Below are 12,139 nucleotides of genomic sequence, written 5' to 3' on the forward strand. Positions count from 1 at the left end.
AAAAGAAAAAAGGGCCACGACTGTTGTTGTGGACTCTGTAGGTATTTAGGGTTCACTACCAGGGAGATTTACTTTGCATGCTTATCTGTCGGCCGTGCTGAAGATAAACTGTACCATGGTTCCAGGGAGCAGGGAGCGGTTTCTGTCGTTCCACAATTTGGCTGCAGGCACTCATGTAGGTTATGCCGTCCCTTTCCGATCCACAAGGCTTGCGCACAATGTAGCCGTTTACAGCGAGGTCAGGCTCTGCGCTTTGATCAAACAAGCTGATCCTCTCATCATCAGAACTTTGCTCGATCTCGTTAGGCAGGCATATAAGGGTACAAGGCAGAATAGACATCAGAAACTACTACACCGATAGTCGTGCTGCGCCCTGCTCAAGATGCGCAGGGGCCACAATCCTTCCTATGCATGTGATGGAAAGCGGATTGAGCTTCGGCCCCAGCCCCCACTCGCACACCTTACTGCATCGGGACAGCTGTGCATTTTCACTCTCCGCACACTTTTTGAGCCCTATTGCTGACGTTGCTATCGCCCAACAATCATCGATGTCTCCGCTGTGATAACTGTGCGGCAAGCACCTCCCCGCTCTTGGTGAAGAAGCCGAACATGGCGCTCCCTCCGTCGACGGCCTTAGGACGGCTTCGGCGAACTCCATGCGTTCGACACACGGTCGCTTTTCCTTTGTGAAAGGCGAATCTCGTTCAATACTTCAAATTCATTTTGACAAATCAAGAAGAACACAACTGAACACTTGCATCTTGATACGGCTTGTCCGTATCCGCGTCTCCGTAGTGTTTTATTATATCTCCAGGCGGAGAGGCATATGCTAATTTTGTCCGACTTGGAGGCCGGCATGTGGGCCAGCGCTCCATTTGGAAGGATTTGGCGGGTCCACAATCGCCTGCGCTTCCTCCTATGCAGGCTCGTGAGATTTCTTCAGTGCAGATCTATCTCTTCCCTGAGTTCGGTGCTTCAGATAAACTCAGAAGGCCTCCGGAGCACGGTCCCATTGTGTTCTTCTTGTTGTCGGGTGTTGCGAGCAGGCCGTTGAGTCATTCAAACTCACGGGTTTTTGGAGCAGCTGCGCTGGCTCTGTGATCAAAGACGGTACTGTTAAACGGGAGCTCATGCAAGCCCGGAGGACGTTGCAGTCATGTCCGTTAAACCCGAAGCCAAGCTTTGCCTTGGCTGATGCTGGGTGATGCTTGACCGACAAGTGACGGAAAGAGGCTATACGCGTACTTGAGTGGCCGAATAGGCAGCAACTGTCGGCGCTAGTGGGCTGGGAGGATTGGTTCGGTGGGAAGAGTGGCTGAGCGCGCGTCAGCGCACGTCCACCAACAATCCGCAGCTGACAAGACTAAACCCAAACGAGCATGCCATGCGAAGTCTGAGAGGCTTGGGGAAGGCTTGCAGTGACACTCCCCCGTCAGTTTCCAAAGCCACGCCGCTGCGGCTCGGTTCCTCCGGTATGCGGCCCAAGGCCCAGTGTCTATATAGTCGCCTGGCATGGCTGCTTATTCGACTTCATCACATCACATCACAACCCAACAATGCTCGATAAACTGAAAAACACAACCTGTCCGGCGCCCATATCCGACGTGGATGGCCAGCCGCTGGATATCGGCATCACCACGCAGTGGCTTCTTACCTACATCTCTATCCCCTGCATCGCCATCACAACCATCGCCTGCCTTTACCTCATCTTCAAGCACCTACACAGATACTCTCGGCCGGCAGAACAGCGCCAGATTGTGCGCCTCATTTGGACTCCCGTCGTCTACAGCGTCTTTTCTCTACTGGGCCTTCTTTTCTACGATGCATACGAATACATCGAGCCATTGCCGGAGCTCTACGAGGCGTTTGCTCTAGCATGCCTCTTTGTTCTGTTCGTCCACTACGGTCGGAACCCCACCGTGCGCGAAAGCGGCTTCACGCGCTCCCAGACCCGCAACGAGTTCCAAAGCATCGCAGACATCAAGGTAAGACGACCCAACCCCATCTCCCCATCCAACTCCCCCCCATACTGACCGCCGCCGTCCAGAAAACCTGGATAATGGTCTTCCAATACCCCGTCGTCAAGACCATCCTCATCATCGCCCAAGAAGCCTCCACAGCAACCGGCACATACTGCGCCGCCTCCAACTCCATCCACTTCGGCCACATCTGGGTACGCCCGCACACCCCTCCCCCCACCACCACCACCCACACACTAACCCCCCACGCAGATCACCCTCATCAGCAACATCTCCCTCGTCGCCTGCTTCCTCACCATTGTCCGCTTCTACACCGCCAACAAACACCTCATGGCCGTGCACAAGCCGCTCGCCAAGCTCCTCTCCTTCAAGCTCATCGTCTTCGTCATCTTCCTGCAGACGCTCGTCTTCAACTTCGTCCCCACGCCCGCCGGCCTCTCGCGCAACGGCACCCTCTCCCCGCGCGACGTCAAGTACGGGCTGCCCTCCGCCCTCGTCTGCCTCGAGATGGCCGCCTTCGCCTTCTTCTTCCACTACAGCTTCCGCTCGCGCATGTACCACCCGGACGAGCGCGGCCACGCGGGTCCGTGCATGAGTTTTGCGGCGGCGTGCGTGGACGCCGCGAATCCGAGCGATTTGGTCATGGATATCGCGCAGATGTTTAGGCCGGATCAGGCTGGGGCGGGGGCCGCCGGGGGGTATGTCCGCACGACGGAGGCGGAGGCGGAGAGCTATCGGAACAGTCCGTCGGTGCATCCGCTGGTGACGCCGCAGGGCGCGCCGGCGCGGCCTGTGTCGCCGTTTGATATGCCGTCGGCGTATGAGGGCGGTGGCGGCGGTGGCGGCGCCGCTCAGGGGGGTCAGCAGATGCGGATGCATCTTTCTCCTCCGCCGCCGGGATATTGAGGGGGGCTGGCGATAGGTGGGATGATGATGATGATGGTGGTGATGATGATGAGGCCGTTTGTTTCGTCGTTCGGAAGAGGTGTTTTGGACGGCTGGACGGAGATCAATGACATGATACTTGTTTTTTCTTTTTTTCTTGGGAGCGGTTTCTTCGTATTTCTTTTCTTGCATTGGTTTCCTGAATACTTGAATATAGAGTTCCGATTGTTTTCAACCTCTTAGCTGTAGATATTGGTTGGGCCCCAGCGGAAACCCTACGAAATCAGAGGCTTTACTCCGTCAAAAAGGCTTACTCAGTGAACATGGGTAGGTACTTGGTGTAGAATCTGGTTTCACGCAGGAGACATGCCAATCAAAGAAGCACAAGTACGTATGATACTTCAACGATTTTCCAATGACCATACGAATAGGCATGCGTACCATGTACGCGACAAATATAAATGAAGAAGCATCATCAACCTCCGTTTGGCCTCCATTCTCTGTAGATCACCCCATATACACGAGGCAGTAAAGTAGAACAACAACAACAACAACAACACCGAAACGCCAAACCCCCTCCGAAACGTACTCCAAATAATAGACCCCTGAGAAACCGAGAAGACCACCCAAAGCCCAACGCCACATACCAGTAACCGATCCATTTTGTACCCGATACACCCTCGTTCTCTCCAATCAACCCTCCACACTCGCTCACCCTCTCACCTCACAACCCTCCCGCTCGCCCTCCCCGCCCTCCTCATACTCTCCAATTTCTTCACAAGCGCATCATGCAGCTTCTTGCTGGCCGCCCAATCCTCGCGCATCTTACGCATGCGAACGGCGGCGATGACGGCGAGGCCGGCGGTGCGGAGGGTAGGCTTACGTCTGTGGAAGGAGACGTCGGGGGTGATGCCCATTTCCTCGACGAGGCGGAGGTGGGCTCCAGTGCTGTGATTCGATCGAGGTCAGCAAAACACAAAGGATCGAAGGAACGGGGGACGGGGACGACATACCATTGGTTGTACGTCTCGATCTGCATCATGAAGAACCTCTTCTCGTACGCCAAGCCGTCGCGGAACTTCTCCTCGCGCGCGCACCGGGCGCGGAGGTACTGGATCTGCTTGGCCAGGCCCTTGAGCTCGCCCGAGTGCCGCTTGTCCTTCTCCGACAGCTGGGCCTTGAGCTCGACGGCATCGCCGCTGGCGTCGGCCTGCAGCTGGAGCGTCTTGAGTTTGCGCTCCTTCTGGCGCGAGTCCTTGGTGGCCGCGTCCAGCTGGGCGTCGCGCTCGGCGAGGGCGAGTTGCAGCTCCTCGACCTCGAGCGTCGCGTTTCGCAGCATCTCGTGCAGCTCCTTCAGGTCGGCCGTGTGCTTCTTGATGGCGTCACGGTTGGCGCCGCCTTCGCGCTTGAAGCGCGCCGCGTACGCTTCGAGCTCGCCGTCCTTCTCCGACATTTGGAGCTTGAGCTCCTCGTTCTCGAGCTCTGCCGTCCGGTGCTTCTTCTTGTCTTCGCGGAGCCTGGTCTGCAGCTCCGACAGCTGCTTCTCACGGTTCGTGAGCTCGAGACGGAGCTCCTCGGCCTCGAGTTGCGCAGACTTGACGGCTCCGTGCAGGTCCCGGCGTTCGCCCGTAGTCGAGACGTCGGGTCCCTTGCTGGAAGAAGCGCGAAGCTGCTCAAGTTCTTGGGCGAGCTTGCGTACCCGCGCTTGGAGGGATTCTCGATCCTTGTCTGCGATGCCAAGGTCCTGCTGGAGTGACTCAATCTCGGACTGCAGGCTGGCCTTCTCTCGGTCAGCGGTGCGGAGGCGCTTCTCGAGTGGCTCGATCTTGCTCTGGATTTGGTCGGAGCCCTTGAGTTCCTCCTCCAGCTGCGTGACCTTGAACTCCAGTGCCTCCTTCTCCACGTCAGCCTCGTCAGCGGCAGCGATCAAGACTTCGATCTCGTCCTCAAGTTCTTGTTTTGACTGAGCAAGCTGCTCTCGCAGCGCATTGATGGCATTTAGCCTCTCATTCGCTAGCTTTTGGACAGCCTCAAGATCCTTCTCGCGAGCATTGACGGTGGATCGGAGACGGTCGAGGTCCTGCTCGCGCTCTCGGGCAAGGTTGTTGACAAGCTCGAACTGCGTGCCGGGCTCGTCCTTGTGGCTGCGGAGCAGCTCAAGCTCCTCTGTCCGCTCAACCAAGGTTCTCTTGGTAGTTTCCAGCTCCCTGCTCTTGTCATTGAGTTCCACGATACGTTGGTCAAGGCTCCTACGGACAGCCTCCAGTTCCCTAGTCCGATCATCCAAAGACCTACGAGCTGCCTCCAGATCACGAGTGCGCTCGAAGAGTGTAGCGTCGAGTTGTTCGTGAGCCCTCCGGCTGTGCTCGAGATCCTTCCGGGTGAATTCCAGAGCCCTAGTGACACCCTCAAGATCCGAAGAGCGGCTTGCGGCTTCGAGTTGTGACCGCCTCAATTCCTCCAGAGACTGACGAGCGGATTCCAGTTCGCGTGTGCGTTGGGTAAGAGCATACTCGGCTTGTTCCTGGGCTCTGCGGCTTTGCTCAAGGTCTTTCCTGGTGAACTCCAAAGCCCTCTTGATACCCTCTGCATCCGAAGAACGGCTCGCAGCGTCGAGTTGAGTGCGCTTAAGCTCCTCCAAAGATGCGGCTTGGTTCTCAGCAGCACGCTTCAGGTTGAAAATCTCGTGATCACGCTCAGCCAGGGTGGTTCGAAGTCTTTCCAACTCTCGATCAGAGCCATCACGTTCTCCTATCCGTCTCTTTAGTGGGCTCATGTTCCGCTCCGAGGTACGAAGCTGTTCACGGAGATTCTGGATCTCTTGCTCTCTCCTATCCTCAACGGCGTCTCGGCGTCTCGCATCATCGGCGTATTGGCGTAATTGGTGTTGGCATTGCTCGAGTTTGTCTTCTAGGACTTCAGCCGCATCTAGACGGGCTTGAAGAGCGTAGATTTCGTCATCTTTCTCCCGGGTCGTCTGATGCAGCTTCTCACGGGCCTCATTGGCAGCTTGCTGGGCAAGTTGGGCCTGATTTCCGCCAGAAGCCTCGGCAATCCTCACACGGTCGAGAAGTGCATCGACCTCGCTTTGCTTCTCACGTTCGGCAGACTCGACCTGGCGTTCCAAAGACTTGATGTCTAGATCCTTTAGTCGAATCCTTTCTTCCAATGCCGAAAGATCCTCCTTCTTTGACCGCTCAAATGATTCCAGTTGTCGTTGCAATGCTTTCAGCTGGTTGTCCTTTTCGCCTTCGAGGGTTTCTAGCCTTTCGTGAAGCTCTTCGAGTTCGTCTTCTTTCTCGTCTCTCTCGGCGGTGGTTTTCCGAACCTGATCCTCGAGCTCGTCGATCTTGTCGGCCTGCTCATCTATGAGCCGTTGCTTGTCCTCGGAATCGCCATCGCCACCCTCAGCCGTCTCCAGCTTGGCGCGGAGATCCTCGAGCTGCTCATCTTTCTCATCCAGCTCCTGATCCTTTTGCTGCAACTCATTTTCCAGTTCCTCAACTTCGCCCTGCAGCTTCTCCACCTCCTCGTTATCCGTGTCAGCAGAGTCGACCTTCTTCTGAAGCTCCTCGAGCTCAGCCGCCCTCGATTCTGCCAGATTCCTCAACTCCTCGATTTCCTCTCGCGCGCTCGAGTCGAGATGTCTCTTCTTGACCTTTTCGGCATAGTCCTGCAGCTGTACTCTGTACTCCTCGAGGTCCCTCTCAGCCTTTTGTAGCGACTTTTTCAGGCCCTTAAGCTCGACCTGCATCTTCGCACGGTCGACCTTGAGCTCCGTATTCTCCTGCAGGGCGCTCTGCTGGAACTCGGTGCCGGTGCGTCTCATGTTCTCCTCGAGGTAGTGGATCTTGAGTTTTAGGCCGAAGTTGTCCTTGTCGATCTGTGCGATTTTCTGCAATTCCGCCACATGTTAGCCACGTAGAAGGCGCCATTTAAAACTGTAAATAAAGAACATCAACACGCACTGCTTCTTGCTCCCGCAGAGTGAGCATGTTCCCTCTATCCATCTCGCCCGACCGCGGCAGCGCCATGGGGGTCGACATGAAACTGCTGCTCGCAACCGGCGGCGCAGGGTCCGCCAGCTCGGTCATGTCCGTTGCCGACGAGCCGTCGTACATGGAGCTGCCCTCGGGCAGTGGGCTGTTGTCGAACTTGTACCCGGGCTTCAGCGCAGCGGGCGTCTGGACGCCGGCCTTGAAGACCGGGTTGCCAACGGCGCCGCCGGCGGCTCCGAGCTCCCTGTCGTAGGCGCTAGATATCCTGTTCTTCATCGCACTCTTCAGCAGCGGGGTGAACTCGGGCTTGCCGGGTGGCTGCTGCTGTTGTTGGCGGCGGCCGGCGACGAGAGGGTTGCGGCCGGCCGAGGGCGTCTTGAGGCCGCGCGGGGTGCGCTGGCCACGCATCTGGCGCACGAGGTCGTCGCCGTGCTTCGAGGGCGAGTGGAAGGACGGCTCGATGGACATGTCCAGATCCAAGTCGGCGGCCGTAAGACGCGTCTGGTCGCCGTCGCCGTACGCGGTGCGCGGGGTGTCCGGGTAGATGTGCGCCATGGTGAATTCGGTGTTCGTTTTTTAAGTGGCGCCAGCAGCAGCTTTCGTGGCTATGGTGGGTTAGTCATGCGCGTGCGCAAATGCAGGAAAAAAGAGGAAAAGAATGGTGGTGATGGGCCGCAATGGCTGGCGCGGATTGTTGTCGTTGGCGTTTCGGCGGAAGGTTGGGCGGGCGGTCGGGTGGTTGTAGCTTGGAGCGGTTGTTTGTTTTCCTGTTGTCGTTTTGGGACTGGCGTCCCCGCACCTGCCTGGAGACTCTGCACGGACCACTACGCCAAGACCTTCCATCTTTGCCATCCGCCTCCAGCGGTGCCATTCGGGTCGCCGCACTTTTCTGCACCCCGCTAACCAATCATTCTTTCAGTTTGGACCGGGGTCTTCCGCATCGTGTCCTACAGCATCCTTAGTCGGAGCATTTCCGGCCATGCAAAAGAGCAAGGAAATCGGCGACCCTCCGCAGGACGACTTCAAGTGGTTCGGCGAGGGCTTTGATGGCTTCCCCAAGCGCCTCCCAGACGACACGGTCGAGTACATCATCTATGCAATCAACTCGACGGCTGCCACAGACTCGCAGGTCCGCGAACGGCTCAGAGCTGTGGAAACGGCGGCAAACCTTCTCAGCAAGAAACTTCTTAAAGACTACATATGGCAGCGCGACTCTTTCAAGCTGGAGCTGAAGAGAGAGGACGGCACGTGGCTACTGCGCGGCACCACCAACTACGGCGATTCCGTGGCCGACGAGTGGCTGATCGTCTACCTGCTTCGCGAAATAAGCAAGCAGTATCCCGACGCCTGGATCCGCGTCTACGACACCGACGGCGAGTTTCTCCTCATCGAAGCCGCCAACACCCTTCCAAAATGGCTCAATCCGGAAGTGGCCGAAAACAGAGTAAGCCACCACCACCACCAAATTTTCTATAACACACTCACACAGCGCCCCAGGTCTGGCTCAACGACGGCCAAATAAAAATCATCCCCCTGTCCGGCCCGCCCACCGCCCCAGAAAAACGTCCCCTAACCCTCCCGGAAGCCCGCTCCATCATCGCAACCGGCACCCCCGTCGCGCCAACCGACTCGCCCTTGATCGAGTCCGAAGCCTTCTACCGGCTGCGCAACTACCCTGCCGACATCTCCGCGACCCTTCACCACGCCCTCGTCACCATCCCGCGGCGGCTGGCCCACCTGCTGCACCGCAACCCGGCCTACATCAGCCCGGCCGTCGAGGCCTTTTACCTGCGCGACCCCATCGCGCTGAAACCCCTCAAGCAAGACGACGCCAAGGAGCCCGCCGCCGCAACAGCAACGACGACACCTCCACCTCCAACCCTGAAGTTCCCACCCCAAGACCTCGTGACGGTGCGCGTGCGCTTCACCAAAGTCGGCTACGCGCAGCTCAAGTCGCAAGAATTCGACGCCCCCAACACATCCTGGGCCGACGCCCTCAAACAACCACCAGCATCCACCACCACCACCGAACAGCAGCAGCAACACCACGACCGCCTCCACCTCGGCATGAAGCTCTCCAGCGGCTTCGACATGCTAGTCCTCGACCCCGCGCACCGCGACACCCCCGCCGTGCGAGAAATCGCGCTGCTGCTCGACGACCTAGAGACGGGCGACGACGCGCTGCCGACGGACGCGGAGGTGGCCGGGTGGGACGCGCGCGAGGACGACGACAGCTGGATGAACATCGACTACGGCGATTTCGAGCGCGAGTTGGCGGGCAAGAAGGGCTTCACCATGGAGGGGACGAGGGGCACGGACGAAGGGTTCGGGGACAAGGACGTCCAGGCGAATCTGCGGAAGATGGTGGAGCGGTTTGAGGGTTTTTTGAACGATGATGGCGCGGGGCTGGAAGGGGCGGAGGGGGGGCTGGATGATATGGATGAGGAGGATGATGATGATGATGGTAGCGAGGTCAGCAGCGAGGGCGAGGATAAGGTGGCGTCGTTTGATGAGGAGGAGTTCTCGAAGATGATACGGACGATGATGGGGATGCCGGAGGAGGTCTACAAGGAGGTCATGGAGATGCCGATAGATGAGGTGAGGAAGCTGAAGGGCGAGCAGGTCGAGGCGAGGCTGAAGGAGAAGGAAGAGGAGGCGAAGATGTTTGGGCCCCCGAGGCCGCCGCCGAAGGGCTCAGGGCAGAAAGGCGCCAAGAAGGTGGTGGAAGAACTGAGCTCTGACGACGACGACGAAGACGCGTATGATCCGAAGGAGGCGGAGGAATTCCGCAAGATGATGGAGAGCATGGAGGCGGAACTCAAGGAGGCTGGTGCGCTAGACTTGAATCCGAAGCCCCAGTCTGCTGCTGATGGACAGAAATCCATCAAGGCTAAGGGTAAAGGAAAGGCAAAGGCAGCGGCAGAGGATGATGATGATGTGGAGGAGATTGAAAGAAGCGATAATGAAAAGGAAGAGGCTGGCGATATGGATTATAACCTGTTGAAGAATATGCTGGAGGCCTTCAAGGGCCAGGCCGGTATGGCGGGGCCTGCGGGCAACATGATGGGAATGATGGGTGTTAATATGCCAAGGGATGAACCGGAAAAGAAGTGAGGACATGATCATGCAAACAAAATGAAACTGAATGAAATTTACATAAGTGTCAACACCTTACCTGAAAGACCGCGCACTCTTGCCAACTTTCAAAAAAAAAAAAGCGCCACTCTCCAGTTCATTATCCGATAATTATTACAATTGCATAAGAATGGACAGCTCCGAGCAGAAGAGTAGATTTGGAGCAAACTTGACCAAAAGGCATGAACAAGCTTTCCGATTGTACGCGATTAAAGCATGTATTCATCGTGGATATTACGCTACTAGACGCGCAGTCTTCTAATGACGACATGAGCAACTCGTCGGGTAAGAGTGACGCGCTATCTTATCAACCGCGTCGACTCGCGCCCCAACTTTTTTTCAACACCAACCCCGCGAAAGCACAACGCCACAAAAAAAAAAACCAAGCTCTCCAACCAGCACCCTCACAATAGCGCACACCAACGCAATGGCCCCCCACGACAGCGACGCCTCCTCCGACGGCGGCGACTCGGAATACACCGAGACCAACGTCCTCCTCGGCTACGCCTCCAAAGAGCCAACCGACGACACCTTCAGCCAGCTAGGCGGGCAACCGGTACGCAGCACCACCACCCACCCCCCTCACCCAGAGAAGAAGAAGAACGAAGAACCAATCACGAAGAACAAAAACAACAAGAACCACTCCCACACTAACAATCCCAACCCCCCAAAAAAACAGACCTGGCCCACCACGCCCACCACGACCTCCACACACCCCCCCTCCCACGCCCTGACCCGCTGCCTCACCTGCACTGCGCCGATGCCGCTCCTCCTCCAGCTGAACGGCGACGCGCCCGCGCACTTCCCCGGCCACACGCGGCGCCTCTACGTCTTCGGGTGCCGGCGCAAGGCGTGCGCGCGCAAGCCGGGCTCCGTGCGCGCGGTGCGCGCCGTCGGCGTCGACGCCGCGCTGGCGGCGGCGGAGAGGAAGAAGAACGAAGAGGCGGCGGCGGAGGCGGAGAGGAAGAGGGTGGAGGAAGAAAAGAGGAGGGCGGAGCAGGGGAGGCTGGGGTCGGCGGTGTTTGGTGGTGGAGGTGGTGGTCTGGGTGCTGGGGCAATGGCGAATCCGTTTGCTGCGAATCCGTTCGCTGCGAGTGGTGGTGGTCTTGGAGGAGGAGCGGCGAACCCGTTCGCCTCGCCAGCGAGCGGGTTGGCTGCGAAGCCGCCGCAGCAGACGACGACGACGACGGCAGCGAAGGAGGACGAGGACGAAGGCGGCAGCCTCGCCGAGACGTTTGCGCAAAAAGCACGCATCGCCGCCTCCGCGCCCGGCACCCCCGACCAGAAGCAGCACGCACCAGCCGCCGCCGCCGTTCCCTACGAGCCGTGGCCGACGGACGCCTCCGCGCTGGCCAAGCCGTACCCGTCGTACCACCTCGACGCGGACTACGAGACGCTGTCTCCGGAAGACACGTCGGTCCTCCCAGCGAACGCGGAGCTGGATCCGAACGCGGCGGATCCGGACGACGCCGCCGCCGAGAACGCTGGAGGAGGAGGTGCGGGAGGGTCGGGGCAGAGCAAAGAAGAGAAACAAATCTACGAATCGCTGATGGACAAGACGTTCCAGGCGTTCGCGGACCGCCTGGCGCAGAACCCGGAGCAGGTGCTGCGGTACGAGTGGCGGGGGGAGCCGCTGCTGTACAGTCGGCGGGATGGGGTGGGGAAGATGTTTGCGGGCGAGGAGGAGAAGGACGAGGATGAAGACGAGGAGATGGACGGCGGTGAAAGGAATGCCAAGGTCAAGACGGCGGGAGGCCGCGGGAATGGCATGCCGAAGTGTGGGAACTGCGGTGCCGAGCGCGTGTTTGAGGTGCAGTTGACGCCGCAGGCTATCGCGGAGCTGGAGGCCGAGGAATTGGGGCTCGAGGGGATGGAGTGGGGCACTGTCATAGTCGGGGTTTGCGCGAAGGATTGCACGGCGAAGGATGCGAAGGACGGGGAGGTTGGGTATGTGGAGGAGTGGGTGGGGGTTCAGTGGGAGGAGGTGGCTGTGAGGAAGTGAGTGACGGGGGAAAGGTTTGGTGAGATGAAAAAAAATTCCTGATGGTGGCGGGTAGCATATGGCGTTTTTGTTTATGTTTACGATATCACAGCGAGGGAGAAGAGAGAGAATGAAGGGATGGTTCTGTTTTTTTTTTCTTG

The 12,139-nt window shown here is 58.2% G+C and overlaps 4 protein-coding genes across 4 annotated transcripts; 3 read left to right on the forward strand and 1 right to left on the reverse strand.

Moving 5' to 3' along the window:
• Positions 1-1,556: 1,556 nt before the first annotated feature.
• Positions 1,557-2,885, forward strand: BKCO1_500068 (uncharacterized protein; the record flags this gene model as incomplete). Its single annotated transcript, XM_020276891.1, has 3 exons — positions 1,557-1,985; positions 2,048-2,173; positions 2,232-2,885. The coding sequence occupies 3 exons, from the start codon at positions 1,557-1,559 to the stop codon at positions 2,883-2,885; spliced, it is 1,209 nt and encodes a 402-aa protein (XP_020134151.1).
• Positions 2,886-3,583: 698 nt separating this feature from the next.
• Positions 3,584-7,417, reverse strand: BKCO1_500069 (spindle-pole body protein; the record flags this gene model as incomplete). The annotated part of the gene is made up of 3 exons (XM_020276892.1): positions 3,584-3,812; positions 3,878-6,759; positions 6,833-7,417. The coding sequence occupies 3 exons, from the start codon at positions 7,415-7,417 to the stop codon at positions 3,584-3,586; spliced, it is 3,696 nt and encodes a 1,231-aa protein (XP_020134150.1).
• A 424-nt stretch (positions 7,418-7,841) lies between these two features.
• BKCO1_500070 (regulatory factor sgt1) lies at positions 7,842-9,976 on the forward strand (the record flags this gene model as incomplete). The annotated part of the gene is made up of 2 exons (XM_020276894.1): positions 7,842-8,306; positions 8,360-9,976. The coding sequence occupies 2 exons, from the start codon at positions 7,842-7,844 to the stop codon at positions 9,974-9,976; spliced, it is 2,082 nt and encodes a 693-aa protein (XP_020134027.1).
• A 448-nt stretch (positions 9,977-10,424) lies between these two features.
• On the forward strand, positions 10,425-11,999 carry BKCO1_500071 (pdcd2-c domain-containing protein; the record flags this gene model as incomplete). Its single annotated transcript, XM_020276895.1, has 1 exon — positions 10,425-11,999. The coding sequence occupies one exon, from the start codon at positions 10,425-10,427 to the stop codon at positions 11,997-11,999; it is 1,575 nt and encodes a 524-aa protein (XP_020134028.1).
• Positions 12,000-12,139: the final 140 nt, after the last annotated feature.

This window comes from Diplodia corticola, assembly GCF_001883845.1.
Source record: "Diplodia corticola strain CBS 112549 chromosome Unknown scaffold5, whole genome shotgun sequence".
In the NCBI taxonomy this organism is placed as follows: domain Eukaryota; kingdom Fungi; phylum Ascomycota; class Dothideomycetes; order Botryosphaeriales; family Botryosphaeriaceae; genus Diplodia; species Diplodia corticola.